Consider the following 20,504-nt stretch of genomic DNA (forward strand, 5'->3'; position numbering starts at 1 on the left):
CCCCCCCACTTCTTCTCCCTTCCACCTCCCTCTCTTTCCTCTCCCCTACCTTGTTTACACACACACAACCTGAAAATAAGTAAAATTAAAAAAAAAACTTAAAAGGGGCGCCTGGGTGGCTCAGTCAGTTAAGCGTCCGACTTCGGCTCAGGTCATGATCTCGCGGTTTGTGGGTTCTAGCCCGGCGTTGAGCCCCGCGTCAGGCTCTGTGCTGACAGCCAGTTCAGAGCCTGGAGCCTGTTTCAGATTCTGTGTCTCCCTCTCTCTCTGACCCTCTCCTGCTCACACTTTGTCTCTCTCTCAGAAATAAATAAAACATTAAAAAAAAAATTAAAAAATTAAATTTTGAGTTTTTAGAAACTGTCTTTTTATGCCAATGAAGTTAGCTGCGAAAAAATTGTTCTTCATTTACAGAGCTTGGCTTTATTTTAATGAAGTGTTTTCCATTTGTCCTAAATAAGAAAGCTTATAAAACAACCCAGCTATTCATCATGGCAAAATCATAAAATTATGGTACATTCCTATAGTGAAATACTGTTGAGGCACCTGAGTGGCTTAGTCAGTTAAGTGTCTGACACTTGATTTCATTAAGATCAGGACTTGATCTCACAGTTCATGAGTTCGAACCCCAAGTCCAGGCTCCCAGGCTCTGCTACTCGCAGTGCAGAGCCTGCTTGGGATTCTCTCTCTCCACGCCCCCCCCTTCTCTCTCTCTCTCTCTCCTCCTCTCTCTCTGCTCTTCTGTTGCTCACACACATGCTCTTTCTCAAAATAAATAGAAAAAAACTTAAAAAAAGAAATAATGTTAAAAAGATCAAGGTGGTTAAAGGTACAGAAAAAGTACCATAATTAGGTAAAAACATAGTTTCAAATTAGAACTAATTCTGAAGTTCTTAAGGGAAAACAACATACATGTTGGCTATTTTGAAAGACGTGGAAACATCTTTGTCTCTTTTTTATTTTTTAAATTGTTTAATTTTTTTAATAGGTAATTTTTTTAGGCTTAGTTCACATACCCTGAGATGCATAGATTTTAAGGGTACACTGCAGTGATTTGGACAAATGCATACCCATTCATTTTGCACCCGTCAAAATAAAGAACTTGTGCTAGCAAGTTCCCTTGTGTCTTTTCCAGGCACCTGTCTCTCCTCTTGGAACCACTGTCCCGATTTCTTTCACTGTAGCTTCATTTTACCTATTCTTGAGTGTCCTGAAATGAAATCAGAGAGAGCCTTTGTGTCTGATTTTTGTTCTGCATAACATATTTGAGATTCATCCCTGTGTGTATGTGAGTAGCTCATTCTTTTTTATTGCTGATGGTATTTGTTTATTTTTTTTCCACTTGATAAGCATTTGGGTTGTTTCCAGTTTGGGGCCTTTTGTTTTCTTTGTGAGAAGATTTTCAATTAAGTTTTTTAACAGTTCTTTTCTGTGTCAGTTGTAATATGTTGTATCTTTCAAAGAATTGTTTCAAAATCATTTAATCTCAGTTGAATTAATGTCAGTATCAGAGCTTTTCATAATATTCTCGTTTTTCTTTTCATGTCTGGGGCGTATCTAGCGGTGATCTCTTTTCATTTCTAGTAATGTTAATTTTTCTTCTTTATACTTGATCAGTGTTAGTGGTTTGTCAAAGAGCCAGCTGTTTAATTTTCTGTTTTCTATCTCATTGACTTCTGTTCTCGTTTCCTTTTATGCTAGTTTGGTTTTAATTTTTCTCTCACTTCTCAAAGTGGATGCCCAGATCAATAATTTCAAATCTTTTATTTCTAATATTAGCATTTAAGGCTGTACATTTCTTCATAATCACTGCTTTAATTGCATTCCACAGATTTTGATTTGTTGTTTACATTGTCATTCAACTCAGACATTTTCTAATATCCCTTGTGATTTCTTCTTTGTTCCTTGATGTTTACAATAATGTATTTCCATTCATCCCTCTACTTCCTTGTGCTGCTGTTGCCATACACTTGATTTATATTAAATCGTAGAGCCCCCAATATAGTATCATGTTTGCTGTAAACATTTAGCTTCCATGTAAATTAAGAGATGAGGAAGATATGTCTTTTATGTATTTGTGTATGTATATGCCATTTCTGGCTCCCTTTATTTTTTATTTTATTTTTTTTTTAAGTTTATTTTAAGAGAGAGAGCTTGAGCATGGGAAGGACAGAGAGAGGAGGAGAGAGAGAATCCCAAGCAGGCTTAACTGACTAAGCCACCAGGCACCCCTGTTCTTTTTGTTTTTATATGGAATCATTTTACTAAGCCTTTTTTTTTAAGTACACATTTTTTGGTGATACATTTTCTCAGCTTTGGTTCAACTGAAAATGTCTTTGTTTCACCTCTATTTTTGAAAGATGTTTTCGCTGGATCTAGAATTCTTGATTGACAGCTATTTTCCCTGCCCAGTGCTCTAGTGGTATTGTTTCATGTCTTCTGGACTCTGTTGCTTTATGATGCAAGGTGGCTATCATCTTACTGTATTTCTGGGTGTAATGTCTCTGATTTTCCTCTGGCTGCTTCTAATGTTCTCTGTCTGTGGTTTTCAGCAGTTTGACTATGATGTGTGTGGGTATTTTTGTATTTATCTTGCTTGGGTATTTTTGGGATTTTTGGATCCGTGGACTAGTATTTTTCAGGTTTCAGCCTTTATTTCTCCAGATGTTTGTCTGTCCCTGCCTCTCATCATTGTCTCATTTTCTAGGGATCCACTCACATGATCATTAGATTTTTTGCTTCTGTCCACCAGGTGACTGAGCTTCGGGAGACTTTTGTTTTTGTTTTTATTTCAGATATCTTACTTTTTAGTTCTTCATTTTTCATTTGATTCCTTTTCATTGTTTCCATTTCTCTGCTAACATTCCTCATCTTTGATTCATCGTTTCTTTCAAAATTGTGAATTTTATAGTTGCCGTTTAGTGCCCTTGTCTGCTAATTCCAATATTGGAGTCCTCTCTAGATTTGTTTTTAGTGATTTAAAAAAAATTTTTTTTAATGTTTATTTTTGAGGGAGACAGAGCATGGGGGGGGGGTGGAGAAGGGGCAGAGAGAGAAGGAGACACAGAATCCAGAGTAGTCTCAGGCTCTGCACTGTCAGCACAGAGCCCAGTGTGGGGCTCGAACTCACGAACTATGAGATCATGTCCTGAGCCGAAGTCGGATGCTTAACTGACTGAGCCACCCAGGTGCCCCTGATTATCTTTAATCCTGATTGTAGGTGATATTTTCTTATTTCTTCATCTGTAACTAATAATGTGTCCCTATATGCTGATATACAGTATTGTAGAAAGTTTGGTTTTGTCTTGTCTCAGGAATGTTGCATTTTGTTCTGACAGGCAGGTGATTGAAGTGGATCACTTGGACCTTGTTTGCCAGGCTTGGTTTTGGGATTTGTTAAAGTGGGTATGGAGTGGGCCTTGCTGTGTAGGACATAGTCCTTACGAGATGTGCTATTTCTGGGTCACACATAAGTGCCTGAGATGTTCATCAAGGTCCAGTTCTAATATTGTACAGTTTCCACCATCTCCAGTTAGCTTCCAGCCAGCTAGCCGCTGTTCCCTGCTAGGCCTCAAGGAGTCCTGAGTTTTACGTCCACAGGTTTGTGTTCAGCCCAAGACCCGAATGCAACCTGCACAGATTTCTGGGTATTTAAAAAAAAAAATTTTTTTTTTAATGTTTTATTTATCTCTGAGAGGCATCGTGAGCAAGGGAGGGTCAGAGAGAGAGGGAGACACAGAATCTCAAACAGGCTCCAGGCCCTGAACTGTCTGTCAGCACAGAGCCCGACGTGGGGCTCGAACCCATGAGCCGTGAGATCATGACCTGAGCTGAAGTCGGATGCCCAACCGACTGAGCCACCCACATTGCCCCGATTTCTGGGTATTTTTATCTACAGCTTTTTCCTCGCTGGTACAGACTGTTCTGCAACTTCAGGTGGTCAGTAGCCCTGAATTGGGTGCTCTGTTCTCCCTACCGAGCAAGGGCAGGGCCTTTACTTCTCTGTTGCAATTTGGGCAGTGTTAGAAAGCCAGGAAGACTGGAGTTTTTTCCGGTGTGTTTTCTTATTCAAGGATTATAACCTTACACTCTCTTACAATGACTGGACAAAGTTGCATTGTTTTTTGCCTAGTTTTACAGTTCTTTGTAGCAGGGGGTGGGGGCATGAGGTTAAGCTGCTATACCTTCATGTTCAAAACTGGAAGTCTAGTCTTCTTTTGAAAGGATGTTTTAATTTTAACCAAATTGCCAAACTATTAATCTTTTATTAGTTCTGTAATTAGCATACATTAGGATAGTCCTCAATTCATGGTAGACTTTTCTTAACTTCCCGTTTAACGCCTATGTTAATGCAAACCAAGCTCGAGTCAATCCTTCAACGTCCTATACCCCCAGTCGTCACAAGAGGAGTTACGAAGATGATGAAGACATGGACCTACAGCCCAGCAAACAGAAAGACCAGCCTGCGAGTGCCAGACAAGCAGGTAGTGGGCGCCAGCGGGCTTTGTGTGGACTTCACTCTCAGAGTTCTGGCTCTAGATTTAGGAGCTGGCAGTGATGGGCCAACCTCACTTTCAAGTTTATCACAATTCTAGACAGTTTTAAGAGCTGCTGCAGTACTTTTTGGTCAGACTGTGTTTCATGACTGAGCAGTTAGGATGACGTGGTGACAAGTGTCTGCATACCTGTTAGTGTGTAAGAGTCTCAGGTGGTTAGTCAAAGGTCTTTTCTCATTCTTCATACCTAGGAAGATTTTTATCATCAGTGTGATTTTTATCTCTGCTCATAAGTAATAATGTCTGTGCATAGTACTTTATCCTGAAAATGTTTTCTTCATATCTGAAAACATCCTTTTTTATTTTCCTTTTGAGATAGTGGTACTTTAAGTTAGATTGAAAACACCAGTGGAAAACTTGAAGTTGTGGTGCACGAGATGACTTAGTCCTCAACTTGAGAGCAGAGCGCGCTCGGGTTAGGTAAAGTTGTATTTACACACATTTGTGGTGGTTTATCTCGAACCGTGCTGAAAACCCAGTGAATTCACATTAACACAGAGAACAAAGGTGCAGTTCCCTAAGAGCACGAGACCCTTTCAGGATTGGCATATTTCATTCTCAATTTCCCCGGTCACAGTTTTTAGGAGGATTCTGTATCGTGGCAGGTAGATGTTTGTCTTTTTACTCCTTTTCTCTCCAGTCATTGAGCTTGAGCACCTTCACCAGAGGGCACGTTGAAGGGAGAGGATCCTGGTCAAACAAGTCAGTCTTGTCAGTGGGCTTCTGTAAGATTGGGCTGAGAGTGGTAAATGGAATTACTAATGAATTTCACTTACCCATATGTCTTCCTTCTTTATAAGTTCATATTACTATATTCCTTAAAGTCAAGGCAGATTTTAATGTTCTTAAAATTGGAATGTCTTACTGTAAATCTATACAAATGTGGTTATCCTTTTTTCCCCACATACCCCCCAAATGGTATAAATTGATGGTGTAACTTAACAATAAGTAACATTAGATTCCAGGACATAGTAATTCTCTTATTGTCTAAGCAGTTGATGTGCTGTTCATTTTTTTTTTTTTTTTTTTTTTTTTTTTTTTTTTTTTTTTATTCNTTTTTGCCTTTTGTTTGAATGTCATACTCTAGGGTTTTTTTAAATACATTTGAGTATATTATTTATGTAAAACTTGTTTGTTGGTTCCTGGGTAATCTGTCAAGCTGCATATATTTTTAAACTTTTTGAGATAAGTGTAGACCACATGTAGTTGAAAGAAATAATACAGAGAGAACCCGTATATACTTGATCCAGTTTCCCCTGATAAAAACTTGTATAGTTCTAGTAGAATATCCTAACCAGGAGATGGACATTAATACCACCCATTGGCCTTATGTTCACATTTCTTATATGCACTTCTGTGTGTGCGTATTTAGTTTTGTGCAGTTTGGTCATGTGTAGATTCATGGGACCACTATCCAGTCAAGGTCCAGAACAGTTCATCACCCACCATCTCTTAAGTTGCCCTTTTAGAGTCATGCTCACCACTTTCCTGTCCCTCCCTTCTGCACAGATTCCTAACCGCTAGCAAACACTAATTCATTCTCTATTCTTGTTACTGCGTGACCATATGTAGTCAGGTATACTTCAATTTAAAAATAAATAAATAAAAGACTTGAGCCTATCATTAACCCTAAAAAAAAAAAAAAAGAGGTTACATAAATGGAATCAAATAGTATGTAAACTTTGTGGATTGGCTTTTTTCATTCAGCAAAATGTCCTTGAGAGCCATCCAAGTTGTTGCATGCACCAGTAGTTTATTCCTTTTTATTGCTGACTCATACCTTATGGTATGGCTGGCTATCTGGTGATTCTAGTAAGTTATAAGCCCTAAGCTGGGACTGCTTCAGAGATAGAGGGTACTTTTCAATCATCTTTGTATCCCCAGCTAGTCTGATTCCTAGTACATGATAGATATTAATGAGTATGTGGTAAATGAATACATTGTTATTATATGGTTTTATTCTGCTTACTAATTAGAAAAAAGTTTGTTCTATCAAGGTGGGTTTTCTGTTAGTAAACCATGTATTTTTTAGGTTAAAGATGTCAGAGTAACTGTATTAAATATTAACTTTTAAAATGCTTACACTTGAGATTTAATGGGAATTTTTTGCCATTTTATTGTAAGAGCGAAATGATTAAAATTTGCAGATCTTCATAATTGTGTTCTCTTTTAGGTCAGACAGTGGGTTTTGTTAGCATATGTTCTTTCCTTAAGAACTGTAACAACTTGAAGTTTGTGAGTTCAGAAGCATCATTTATATCAAACTTGAGAAGCTCTTTGGAATGTTCTTTATGTCCAGGAAGCCGTACAAATGACTAAGTGCAGTGCTGTTCTTTGCATTTAGGGAGTGTTGGTGGTCTTCAGTGGTGTGGAGAGCCAAAACGTTTAGAAACCGAAGCTTCTACTGGGCAACAGCTGAACTTCTTGAACTTCTCTTCTCCTTTTGACCTGAATTTTCCACTGCCAGGGGAGAAGGGCCCTGCATGCCTTGTGAAGGTACTAAACCTTTTCTAGACCTCCTGTGGATACAGCAGTGCTGTCTGTGTGTCTCAGAAGTGGACATGGAATGCTCTTAGCCTTGTGTTTGTTTCCTGTGGCTGCTGTAGCAAATACAACTTTAGTGGCTTATAATAACAACAAAAAATACCATTTCATAGGCTTTAGGTCAGAAGTCCAACATGGATCTCACTGAGGATAAAATGCAGTCCTTAGGGCTGCATTCCTTCATAGATGCTCCGGGAAGACACTGCTTTCTTGCTCTTTCCAGCTTCTAGAGGTGGTCACATTCCTTGGCTTGGGACCCCCTTCTTCCATCTTCAGAGCCAGCAGCCATGCCTCTCTCTAACCATTTTTGCGTAGTCACATCTCCCTTGGACTGTTGATAGGAAAGATTCTCCCGATTTTAAGGGCCTTCATGATTACCTTTGGGCCCACTCAGATAATCCAGGAGAATCTCATCGCAGGGTCTTTAATTTACACACATTCCTTTTGCTTGCAAGGTAACGCATTCACAAATTTCAGGGATTAGGATGTGGCCCTCTGGGCAGCCGTGTTCTGCCCATCACAGCATTCTGAAAGAATTGAAGGATATTTTGAACACACAAGTGGAACAGTTTTTTAATTCATGTCTACTTCCTTCCTATATTATTTCCATGTTCCTAATAACTTCATTTTTAACATTCCTCAAAATCCATTTCTCATTTGAATTTAAAATAAAATAGAAGGCAGCAAATATATCGGTGGTTTGTTCTCCCGTCTTGTTTACCCTGGCTTTTTGATCCTGGTAGGTGAAACAAGTAATAGAAGTTTTCAGAGATGATCGTGAGAATTTCCATTCTCCTATTTTGTGGTTTTTTAACTTGAGTGGCCTTCAGTTATGTCTCCCCAGTTGGGGCTTTCCCAGTTACTAAAGTCCATCAGAGACCGACCCACTTTGAAAGTTCATTTTATTGTGAAAAGCCTCATGGCCTGAATCAGTGTTAATCCTCCTAACGGTACATGGTTTGTGTTAAGTCCAAAGTTAGTACTCCTGGTTTCCTCCCCCTTCTCTCGGTGGTGTGCCTGATGGATTTTGAGATCATGCGTATTTCTCGTTTAGTTGGCCATCATCCTTTGGGAAAGCCCTCTTCTTCAAAGCAGTGTGGGATGTTGAAAACAGACCGTGGTCTGGGAGTCAGGCGTCCTCTGTTTTAGTTAATTGCTAACCAGGAGAATGACTTCAGGCAAGCACTTTACCTCTCTTGGTTTCAATTGATGAAATAAAGGAGTTGCTTTAAGGTCCATTTCCTGTATTTTATGATTCTTTGGTGGTGGTGTTTAGTCCTAACAATATGATTTTGTGTGGTCTCCTCCTGTCAGGTCTATGAAGACTGGGACTGTTTCAAAGTAAACGATGTTCTTGAGTTATATGGCATTCTGTCTGTGGACCCTGTGCTAAGTACACTGAATAATGATGAAAGGTGAGTCTGTTCGCTCTTTTTTGGGGAACTTTATTTGATATGATTTCGAACTTGCAGAAAGGTGGGAGGATAGTTGTAAAGAACTTTCTCCCTTTACCCAGATTTACCAGTTGTTAACACTTGTGCCTCATTTACTGTCATCATTTGTCTCTTACATGCACACATTTTGTGTGCACACGTACATTTTTCTGAAACACTTGAGAGTAAGTTGCCTACATTATACCCTAAATACTTGAGTTCATATTTCCAAAGAACAAAGACTTTCTCATATACTATCAAAATTAGAGCTTTGCCCTGAATGCCTGGTACACTGACCCACACAGTCCACACTTAATTCCCCAGCATCTCAGTCGTGTTCTTTCTGGCGTTTGTTTTTTGTTGTTGTTGTTTTTCTTCTTTTCCCTGGTACAGGATTCATAGGGTCACATGTGCCACTAACCTGGGACAGTTCTCAACTTTTCATCTTTTCTGGTCTTAATACCTTTTTTTTAACAAGAGAAATTCGTTGCTCACAGTTCTGGAGGCTGGGAAGTCCAGAATTAAGGTGCTGACAGATCTGGTGTCTAATGAGGGTCCCCTGGTTTGCAGATGGCTGTCTTCCATGTCCTCGCATGCACAGAGCCTTGACACCTTTGAGGAGTATAAGCTAGTCATTGTGTAGAATACCTCATTTTGGGTTTGTGTCCTGTTTCTTCACAATTAGATTCAGGCCATCACCTCAGGAGACCTGTGATGTCAGTTTGCCCTGTTACTGGTGATATTAATTTTGATCACTTGGTTAAGGTGGCATCTGCCAAGTTTTTGTCTTGTAAAGTTACTGTTTTTCACTTTGTAATAAGTAGTTTGGAAGAAGATACTTTGAAACTATGTAAATATCTGGTTTCTCCTATAACTTTCATCTACTTATTTTAATATCCATTGATGATTCTTGAACCAGTTATTACTGTGATGGTGACTTTTTAAAAAATTTTCAGTCATTCCACCTACACTTACTATTGGCATTCTGTTGGAAGAGCAATTTCCATTCTCTCTCATTTGTTTATTCCAGTAGTTTGTTTATATCAGCATGGATGTTAGCCTGGTATAATTTTGAGATTCAGATTTTCCCATTTCACTAGTGGGCTCTGGGTCCTGGCTGACGTGACCTTCTCAAAGTTGAATACCTTTTCTGGCACATTGATGCTGTTCCAGCTTCATCTTGTTCTTCCCATGCTCCCTCTGCAGTATCATCCACATTTCCAAGGAGCACCAGTTTCTTTTAGGGAGGAATTACATTTAATGATATACACATACACCTATATCTGTGTAGTTTCAAGTCTGTATATCAGAACCGTGAGTTCACACTATTTCTGGTTCTAATTCAGCACGTACGTCTTCCCCCTTCCCATGTTTGTAACTCCTTTTCTAACAGAAAGAAGCGTGGCTCTCATTATTCTCCATACACCCTACAGCGCAGCGAAGGTCATTTCAGAACTGGTAGTCCTTAGCACCGCAGACAACAAATCTTGTAACTTGAGTTCAGGATTTCGTTTCCATTTCTTCTTATTTTAGAATGAGGTATGTAGTCAGAGTGTTACGTCCAGAGTTACTGGGGTGGGTTCCTTTCTTCCCCCTTGGTTCTTTGGCTCATCATTTCATTTTATGTGGTCACGTTCCTTTGTTTCCATTGTGCTTCATGTCAAGAGTTTTTCTTCCCACCCTTACTGTTTTGATTTTTAAAGTATAGAAAACATCGACATTATTGCCAAAGTGATGACAGCTGTACACAAAGAATGCAGGGCTGTCATCCCCTGCCCTGTTCAGGCTCACCCTCCACAGGGAACCAACCTCCATTTCCACTTTTATCTTTCCTGTGTTTTTTGCAAAAATAAGTAGACATGTGTATATCATATTCCTCCTTTATTCTTACATAAAAGGTGGCACGGTGTATGTATACCTTTATTCTTTTTCTGCTCGTTATAACAATATGGCCTGAAAATCCAGATCTTCCTCATTCTCTTTTGAGTTTGCCAGAAGAATGGAATCCCATGCCTCTGCCCCCCTGACCCCCCACCAGATGATAGTTCTTACTGAGTATTGGACATTGATCTTGGTTTCTCCACAGGAAGAACTTACTTTTTACCATATATTAAAAAAAGGTACAAAATAAAAATTTTAAAGAACTTTAAATAAACTTAAATAACATTCCTTAATGAGAAGATAGCAGATTGCTTATCTTAGCTGTTTCTGGTTAAGATGATTTTCCTGCATCAGTGACTTCATTTGCTGAGGCTGCTCAGGGTACACAGAGACCCGGATGGCTTGGGTTGGCAACCCGGTGTGGCCAGTTACTGGCTGTGTGACCTTAGGCTTGACTTCTGCAGGGGCTTGGTTTCCTCTCTGTGGCCAAAGGTTTTGGTGCACAGTGAAGAACCCTGCCCGGCACACAGTACTGGCCACCTAAGGGTTGTCACTGTCCTTATGTGCGAGGAGGCTAGCAGTATGACGGTGGGGGGGGACTCTGGACAGCAACCTGCGAAGGCTGAAGTTCTAAAAACATTTTAGTGATTTGTTTCAATCACATCACAACAAATGTATCATCTGCTCATTTATTTGGCAAATTTGAAAAACTCACACTTTATTTTCACCGCTTGACTACCACCCTTCAAGGTAGGTGTCATGTAGGAAAATGTTAGTAGGACAGAGGTGAGTGGATCTTTGACACACTGAATAATAGGTACCTGATGCCTTTGGAGAAGAAGACCCCAGGTTGGGGGTAGCTGAGACACTGCTGCAAAGTGTTTCATGTCTCAGCTGGTAGCTTAAGAATATCTGTGTTTGGAAATGATCTCCTCACTGACATACTCTGTCCCATTAATGGCAGCCGCAGCACACGGGAAAAGTGTTCTGGTTCCCGGGGAATAAACCCATATGCCTATGACCTAACTAGCCTGAAGTCTGTGTGGCCTGACAGTTTAGAGTGAGGGGCCATTTTCTGTTAAGGAGACACACAGGTGGAACCGATCTCGGCTTGAATTCTCATTTTATTTTCAGAGGGGTGTCTGTGAATTGAAGCTTTGTGCTGTCTCCGTAGGGATGCCTCTTTGCTCCTGGACCCAATGGAATGCACAGACACGGCCGAAGAGCAGCGAGTGCACAGTCCTCCAGCCTCGTTAGTGCCTAGAATCCACGTGGTTTTAGCCCAGAAGTTGCAGCACATCAATCCTTTGCTGCCTGCTTGCCTTAACAAGGAGGAGAGCAAAACCTGTAAGTGTAAGTGCTGACGCTGTGGGGCCCAGACCATCAGGCCGTGTGTGTGTGTGTGTGTGTGTGTGTGCACGCGTGCTGACGCTGTGGGGCCCAGGCCGTGTGTGTGGGTGTGTGTGTGTGTGTGTGCACGCGTGCTGACGCTGTGGGGCCCAGGCCGTGTGTGTGGGTGTGTGTGTGTGTGTGTGCACGCGTGCTGACGCTGTGGGGCCCAGGCCGTGTGTGTGGGTGTGTGTGTGTGTGTGTGGCTGCCTGTGACGGGGGCCCAGACCGTCAGGCCGTGTGTGTGTGTCAGGAGCTGCCTGTGACGGGTGCTCACGGTGGAGTCGAGTTGGTCAGGGCCTCCCTCAGGTTCAGTTTCTCTAGGAATTGCCCTTTTGCTGCCCCATTTTCCTCTGTGTTAATCCTCTTTATTAAAATGAAGCAAAAGGAAGTTTACAGGCTGTCTTCACTTAATGACCCATATTCTAAGTCAATGTCAGTTGTCTGTGGATTTCAGTGCTCTGTCACACTCGAGTTTGTGTAGCTTTGTGAGCCTGAGACACTCGAGAGGAGCCACCGTGTGTTCTGAGCCTGGTCTCCCCTCTCCAGTCGTTTCAGGTTTCATGTCCGAACTGTCTCCCGTCCGGGCAGAGCTGCTCGGTTTCCTCACGCACGCGCTTCTGGGAGACGGCCTGGCCGCTGAGTACCTTATCTTACATCTCATCTCCACAGTGTGAGTGCGGGCAGCCCGGGGGCGCTGAGGGCAGTGGGCGTGGTGTGGGAAGTAGAAGCGAGTGGGAAGGGATCTCCTGTAACTTGGGTGTCAGAGTTTATTAGCTTCATCATCAGATGGTTTTTATTCATTCAGTGTAACAAATGTTACACCAGATGGCAGACAAATTCTTTTTCTCAGGGTCACATTTAACCTTTTGTTTATGCCTCCCGTAAACGGAAGAGCCACAGTCAGAGAGCCTGGCTGATGAGTAAAATGAGCTGTTTTACTCTTTCGTGTTCTGCATTCTCTGTTCGTACTTCCCAGGCTCCACACAGTTCAGTGTGTGTGCCTCTGACCGGTCTGTGGACGTGAGCGCCCTTCCCCTTCACGTCACTGTAGGTCTGCCTTTCCTGATTTCAGAAGTAATGTGTGTGGTGTCTTCAAAGTTCCAGGAGCATAAAGAAATGGGAAATCACCTGTAATCCCTCCAGTCAGAGATGATCTCTGTTAACACGTCTTCGCTCATGTCCATTTCATCTTTTCTTTTTTTTTTTTTTGAATGTTTATTTTTGAGAGGGAGAGTGAGTGAGCAGGGGAGGGGCAGAGAGAGAGGGAGACAGAAGATCCGAAGCAGGCTCCCCACTGACAGCACAGAGTCCGACTCGGGGCTTGAACCCACCAACCATGAGATCGTGACTGGAGCCGAAGGTAGCTGCTTAACTGACTGAGCCGCCCAGGCGTCGTCATTTCATCCTTTTTGTCTGCATAAGGATTGGCTATATCCCTACACAGATCTCCATTACATTTTAACACAGTTCTTCCTCTTGGTTTTATCATTGACTATATCTTTAACATTTTCTCTCTGTAATTCTTCATAAAGCTTTTTACTGGCTGCATAGTATGTGTTTCCTTACAGACAGTTGTACTGTTTCCATACATGTTAGATTTCCTAGTTTTTTTCTGTTATAAGACACTGCAGTAAACATCTTTGTACTCCAATAAATCTTTCCTTGGATAGGACGTCAGACAGCCATACGTAACAATTGAGTGCACAGACACATTCTGGAGCCAGACTCTGTAGGTTTGAATCCAGCTCTCCCACTTCCTGACAGTGTGAACTTTGGGCACGTTACTTCACATTTCTGTCTCAGATTTCTCCCCTGGGCAGCAAAGATGACCTACCTCCGAGTGTGTGGGCATTAAATGAGGCATTTAAGCTCTCTGGACAGTCCCTAGCTCATGATCAGCCCTTAAATATAAGTTCTGGCTGCTACTTTTATTGCTGTCATTCTGATCAATGAACCGATCAGAGTAATCAGCTTTATTTTCTCTTTTTCTAAGTTTGTTTATTTTGAGGGAGTTGGGGAAAGGGGTAGGAGGAGAGGGAGAGAGGGAAGGTCCCAATTGGGTTCTGTGCTGTCAGTGCAGAGCTGGACATCAGGCTCAAAGCCACAACTGTGAAATCATGACCTGAGCCAAAATCAAGAGTCAGACACTTAACCAACTAAGCTACCCAGGCGCCCCTAATCTACTTTATTTTTAATGATAGTATTGTGCTAATCTTTGTTTGCTTTTTGGTGGAAATCAGGAAATGACCTGAATATCTTACTGGTTGGTATCTTTTTTTCCTAGGTATACAAGAAGAGACGTTCTTCCACTGGGAAAATTCACGGTTAACTTGAGTGGTTGCCCGCGGAATAGTAGCTTCACAGAACACTTATACCGAATTATTCAGCATCTTGTTCCAGCAGTAAGATCAATATAAATATTTATTATAAACCTAAGCAGACTTGAAAAATTTATCTAATTGTCTTTCATTCAACCCAAGTATTTGAAAGATCTTACTCAGGGGAAACAAAGCCTGCCAAGTTCCATAATTTAAAATCTATTCTGCCCTCAACATTTCACTTTTCTTTCATTGCCTTAGCGTGTATCTCTGTAAATCTAATGGCATGATTGCAGGTAACTCCCTCAAAATTACACTCTCAATTGGTGCCTATTTGTGCAATTTGGTCTCTTCTGTGTACGTTAAAAATCTTTAAGTAAACCTAAATTACAGGAGCATAATTCATTTAGCTGAGGTAATAAAGATCTGTATCTCCATTGCCCCAGTTTTAACTCTTGCTTGCAAAGTCGAGCTGCCTTTGTTTGCCAGGGCGTCTGGACCGAGCGCCTGTGTGGTGAGACGTGGGGAACGGGCTGGGGCAGGTATTGCTGCTGAGTAGTGGTGTCACCACAGAGCCGATCACTTGTCTAACCGTGTCAGCTGAGGGTGAGCGCCAGTGCCCTCGGGGCTCCTAGGGAGCAGCAGTGGGCCAAATAGACCAGTGTTTCTCACACTCCTTGACTCAGTTTACACTTAAGTTATTGAGGACTTAAAGGGGTGTAATTTATTTGGGTTGTTTTTAGCATGAATTTAGCAGAGTAGAAAAACTAAAAATATGCTAAAATACTGATTCACAAAAATCATTACATAGGAACATAAAATGTTTTTGTAGCTATAGCTATTTTCTCAAATCACAAACCGTTAGTGATCAAAGTGACATGGTTTTTTGCCAGTCTCTTTAACATCTGGATCTATGGATCGCTGGATTGTCAAATCTGCTTCTGCATTCAGTCCATGGTAATCGGACATTTTGGTTGAAGTATATGAAGGAATACTTCTGGCTCTGTACAGAAGAGTAGTTGGCCAAGGAAGGACTGTTCTTAGCCTTTTCGGATACCTGTGGACGTTCTTTGACACTAGGCCGGAGTTGCCTATGTGACATTGTCTTGAAGGGTAGTTGCAGGTGTGGGATCTGTGAACTTTCATCCCCCGCTGCAGTAAACTCATTGGTCTCTCTTGCACATTGAATGGATCTTTTATCTATGTGGGATTTTGACCCCGGGGACTCCATAAAAGGGTGTCAGCAACTCGCAGGGAGTTCCCTAGACCGCATTTTGGGAATTACTGAACTGGTCAGATTTTAGATTGTTGTAGGAGAGGACGAGTAGTACTAAGTAAATAACGCAGTATGTCATTGAAATGTCCTGGAGATCAGTCATGGGCCAGGAGAAAAGTAATCAGCGTGGTCAGGGAAGGTCTCGCCTTCAGGGAATTCATGGGGACACTTGGTCAAGTGTGGGAGCAGGCCAGGCCGGATGCTCTGTTGGGGTGTCCGTCCTAGGCGGAGAGAGCAAGCGCCGAGGCCTGGTGGCAGCAGTGTGCTCCGCACGTTGGAGGCACACCAGAGGCCAGTGTGGCTGGTGCGGAATGCGTCCTGGGGAGAAGTCAGGGCACAGCCGAGGACACATACTTAGGACACAAATTGAATTTTCAGTGTGAAAGGTCTCTGCGAAGTACACGAGGTTAGAGCGTGGTGAGGGTTTTCCTTTTTATTCTTTTTATGTTGCATCACTCTCTAGTGGATTTGCGAGTTTTACTGTTGTTACCATATGCCGTTCCCTAGTCGTTGTCTTGTGTTTCTATCCAGCACCAGACTTTTTCTGAACACTTACCTTGTTAATCTCCTGTGTAGTTTTCACAGCGGGTTAAGTATGAGCGACCCGCTTCTGCCTCCGTGGAGCTAGACCCTGCTCTTTGCCACCTTGGGATTTGACAGACTCTCCTTCAGGGCTTGTTTGCTTTTATCTCTGGAGTTCCAGCCTCCTGTGCATTTTCTTTGAGTCCCTGAGGCATGGTGCAGTAATCCCCTAAATGCTGGAAGTTTCTCTCTTGCTCAGCACCCTTCTCCCCAGCACCAGGCTCCACCCAAGCACACCTACTTCTTCTGAGGCTGGGGTGATAGGAGGGGGGTTGGAGTGTGAAGCAGGTGCAGAGGGCATTGTTGGGCTGGGGGAGACGGAGGAGAGGTGTGCATGGGTCTGACAGGTCCTGAAGTATGGTCACGGGACCCGCAGGGCCCAGCCACCGCTCAGGGGCCTCTGCTCCTCAGTGTTTACCAGGGCGTTTTGTTCACTGGTCTGTGCTAGTCTGATGAATGAATGTGATTTTAATTTGAGGCGTGCAGAGGAAAATTAAGCTTTTCTCTCCTGTGTTGATGAGATATTTTCCATTTTGTTAGTGTGTGGTTGTGGTAGGTAAAAGAAGTCAAGCTTCTGAATGATAAATGGATCTGAATTATCTATCGTTTCTTGTTCGCTGATAAAATAGAAATCATTAAGAAAACCAAACAAAATGAGAATAAAGCAGCTCTTACAATCAGTGAAATTGCTATTTAAGATGTAAATGCTATTTTTGCTTCTGAGAGCTCAAGAAACCATGAAGTTACACCCTTAGAAATTGATGAGCTCTGTCTTACACACATGTGGCAGGTGGTGAACCCCTCATACGTATTTTCTTAAGACAGGGAACTTGGTTCCTCGCTCACTGAAACGTGTCTGTGTGTAGTCTTTCCGCCTGCAGATGACCATAGAGAACATGAACCGCCTGCGGCTCACCCCCCACAAGGACTACGCGGCCAACCGCCTGGTCAGCGGGCTCCTCCAGCTACCCAGCAACACCTCCCTTGTGATTGATGAGACTCTTCTGGAACAGGGGCAGCTGGACACACCAGGTATGGGCGTGGACGCTGCCCTTTGTTTCTGACCTCCCAGGAAAGCCAGATCTGGTAGTGACTTTTAAAAGAATCACCGGATGAAAGGCAGACTCCCATTTCAGGAGTATTTAAGGTCAAGGCTTGTCATATGACCTGTACGCTGCGGCTGTCCGGAACTTACGTGTGGGGCACGTCAGCTGTGGTTTGTGTAATGATACGGAAATGGTACAAGGACCCAGCGAGGGGCTCTTAAAGGCTGAGGAGGGAGGAGATTTTGCCTTCAGTAATCTAGTAGCTAAAAAGAAAAGTGTAAAGAAGATCTAATAAAACGCTGTATACTCCCCAGTGTGAAATTTAAAATTATTTTTCAGAGAATGTCTGAAAAAAAAGTAGGTTGAATGGTTTGAACGAACCTCAGTTACAGAACATGTTCTAAAATTCCAAGAAAGCAGAGTGCACTCAGCTGAGCACAGACGAGGCACTTTGCTGGAGGGGAGTTCAGGAGGCAAGGGTAGAAGAACAGGTAGTGTGGGTGGGGGGTGCTTAAGGCAGAGGTGAAGATGAAAGCCGGTAAAATTCAGTAACGTCCTTTCTATGCATAAAAATCGTTTCGGTTCTATCCTGTCACTTCAGATCTGTGGGCACATCACCTGGGAAGTGATCGTACTTCCTGGGAACCTGTCTTAGGCTGCGTTGTGTGCCAGGTGCCAGCTTAGATTTTGGGGGGATCTTGGCCCCAAAATACGTTCGTCCAGCTTGACCAATATTGTCTGTGGCATCCATTACGTAGTGAACGTTTAGCTTAGGAAGTTGAACGGTGCCCCAGTCACTTTAAAAAGAGGTAGAAACCTCATATCTTAAAATCAGTGTCGGTAAGACCACTTTGTGTAGGTGATTAAAATCAAGTGACCAAAAAATTTTTTTAATTTTCTAGGTGTTCATAATGTGACTGCCCTGAGCAACCTAATCACGTGGCAGAAAGTGGATTATGACTTCAGTTACCACCACATGGAGTTCCCCTGCAGCATTAACGTTTTCATTACTTCGGAGGGGAGATCACTCCTCCCGGTAAGAGGAGCCATTTCAAGATGGAGGGAGGTTATGCTGGAATGAGGTGTATATTTTCGTTTTGTTTCTCGGTACTGCTTATTATTGGGAAGTTAAACTTGTGTCGGAATTGTGGCTGCTGATTGTCAGTGAGAGAATTGGTGGTTTTGTTCCTGCCTTGGGGATGAAAACTTCTCTCTGTGAAGAACCAGTTAGTGGAGATCACAGCACAAGCAAAGGAAAGCTTCTGGGAGCCCAAACTCCCACATCCGGGCTTGGAAGGGAGAAACTGTCTGTAAATTGCCTGACTGACATCCAGACCTTCGTTCTTGCTGCCTCGGCTCCCTTGTTTTCTGTCAGTCTTATGTGAGAAAGACTTTAGAGTTCCTTGTAAAACGTTCCTGATGACACGGTAATTATTTTGTGCCTGGCAACGAGGTGCCCTGGTAAATCATCAGCGCAATTTGAGAAGAAAGCTTTTGATTCTGAATCTTTGGATGATGAAAAGTTTGCCCAGTTGCTTAAAAGGTATATAGTTTCTCTGTGAACTCAGGGTCACCTGTGATTTATGAGAAATGGCCTATGGGTAAGGATAAGATGGCCCAGGAGTAAGTTTTCTGTGGGAATCTGTTAACCTGCTTTATGTGATTTCTAGAAATGCAGATCATTAGGAAACACTACATCTTCCAGGATCAAGGAAACCTTGATTTTAACATTTTAGTTAGCTGCTTTGTAGAGGTGGGCTCCCTTTTTATATGTTACTGATACTGTTAATTAGGAAATAAAAGTAACCAAAGACAGGCTAACTTCAGTGAGTGTTGCTGAGGTAGTCCTAGTGCTTGTAAATCCATGTTAAAAAGTGACACCCCCTCCCCTCCCCTTGCCTGGGCACCTCGGTGGCTCTATCGGTTTAGCATCCGGCGCTTGATTTTGGCTCAGGTCACGATCCCAGTGTTGGGGGATCAAGCCCCATGTTGAGCTCTGTGAGTGGAGCCTGCTTAAGATACATTCATTCTCTCTCTTCCCTCCCTACCCCCCACCCCTTCTTTCCCCTCGTCCCCCCTCCCTGTCACCTTTTGTCCCCTTTTCCCTCTGCCTCACCTCTGCTTGCACGTTTACACATGCTCTCTCTCTCAAAACAAAAAGGTGCCCTTCCCCCAATAAAGAGTATCTTCTGGTTCCTTCAGGGGCTGACAAGGTGCCGCCCCCTCCCGCACTTTGAGTCCTTTAGGAACTTGGGAAGTCCCTTGTCGTTCCTCGCTCTAGGCAGACTGCCAGGTCCACCTGCAGCCCCAGCTCGTGCCGCCCAACATGGAGGAGTACACCGAGAGCCTGCTGGCCGCCGTGCTCCCGTCCCTGCTCGACAAGTTCCGCATCTATCTCACGCTCCTGCGCTTCCTGGACTACAGCATTTCGGACGAAATAACCAAGGTGGGTTCGCGCCCGCGTCAGGGACCCCCACCCCCACCCCGGGCCGAGTCAGACTGTGGAGTCGCCTCCTGTTTCCCGTGACTGCCGAGAAGGGAGCTCCGCTCTGCTTTCCGCAGGTCTCATGTCATCCGTGTCCCTTTGTCCCTGCGGTGGTGTGTTGTTTGAGATCATTCCTTGTATACGATTCTAATTTCCGCGTCTGTGTGTCTTTACCATCTGTTTTGTAGTAGTAGTTCTGGGTTCTGCGGTTACCGGTCTGTTTGGGACCGATCACGACAGTATAGGGAACGGCCTCTCTGTCACTCCGGTCCGGGCTCGCCCAGCGCTTGACCGCCACACACGTCACCGCCTCGGCCATTGCTCTCCGTTGGCGCCTTTATAATGTTTGCTCTCTGCTCTCGCCCCTCAGTCACAGGGAAAAAGTTACGAGGAAAAAGACCTGCTGCTGCTCTTCGTACTGAGCTGTGTGGTTACCTGTACCGGTGACGTTCGCGGCGGTGTCCCTCTCCCTGCCCCCGTGGGGCGGCCCTGCTGGGGACAGACAGTCCGCCGTTTGACCTGCGAGTGTCTGCCTTTCTCCTTCATTTCTGAAGACGGCTCTTGCGGGGCGTGGAGTTCTTGGTTTAGAGGCTTTTTCTTCCCGTGCTTTACGTATTTCCTCCGGTTGCCTAGGGGCCCCCGCAGTCTCTGATGAGAAGCTTCTCTGTGGGGCGGGGGGTTCCTGCTCCCTGGCTTCCGGGACGCCCTCTGGCTCTGACAGCTTGGCTGGGGCGCGTGCAGGCGTGGGGCCCTGGGAGCTTGTCCCGCGGGGCTTCTCGGGGGCGCAGGTTGGGGCACATCTTGGGAACATTTTTAAGAAACTTGGTTTGAGGAGCACCTGGGGTGGCTCAGTCGGTCGAGCGTCCGCCCTCTCGGGTCATGATCTCGTGGCTGGTGAGTCTGAGCCCCGCGTCAGGCTCTGTGCTGTCAGCGCAGGGCCCGCTTCGGATCCTCTGTCCCCGCTCCCCGCCCCTCCCCCGCCCCTCTGCTC

The 20,504-nt window shown here is 43.7% G+C and overlaps 1 protein-coding gene across 2 annotated transcripts in view; it reads left to right on the forward strand.

Moving 5' to 3' along the window:
- MCMBP (minichromosome maintenance complex binding protein) overlaps positions 1-20,504 on the forward strand; it is a 29,671-nt gene that overhangs the window by 6,517 nt on the left and 2,650 nt on the right. The window contains exons 6-14 of one of the 2 annotated variants that reach the window (XM_077779448.1): positions 4,340-4,484; positions 6,901-7,052; positions 8,415-8,515; positions 11,589-11,767; positions 12,353-12,476; positions 14,091-14,208; positions 16,849-17,014; positions 17,931-18,064; positions 19,310-19,474. In XM_077779448.1, the coding sequence (XP_077635574.1) occupies positions 4,340-4,484; positions 6,901-7,052; positions 8,415-8,515; positions 11,589-11,767; positions 12,353-12,476; positions 14,091-14,208; positions 16,849-17,014; positions 17,931-18,064; positions 19,310-19,474 (1,284 nt within the window). The remainder of the gene's footprint in view (positions 1-4,339; positions 4,485-6,900; positions 7,053-8,414; positions 8,516-11,588; positions 11,768-12,352; positions 12,477-14,090; positions 14,209-16,848; positions 17,015-17,930; positions 18,065-19,309; positions 19,475-20,504) is intronic. The other variant, XM_077779449.1, reaches the window with a different exon arrangement.

This window comes from Crocuta crocuta, unplaced genomic scaffold (genome assembly GCF_008692635.1).
Source record: "Crocuta crocuta isolate KB4526 unplaced genomic scaffold, BGI_CrCroc_1.0 scaffold138, whole genome shotgun sequence".
NCBI classification, from domain to species: domain Eukaryota; kingdom Metazoa; phylum Chordata; class Mammalia; order Carnivora; family Hyaenidae; genus Crocuta; species Crocuta crocuta.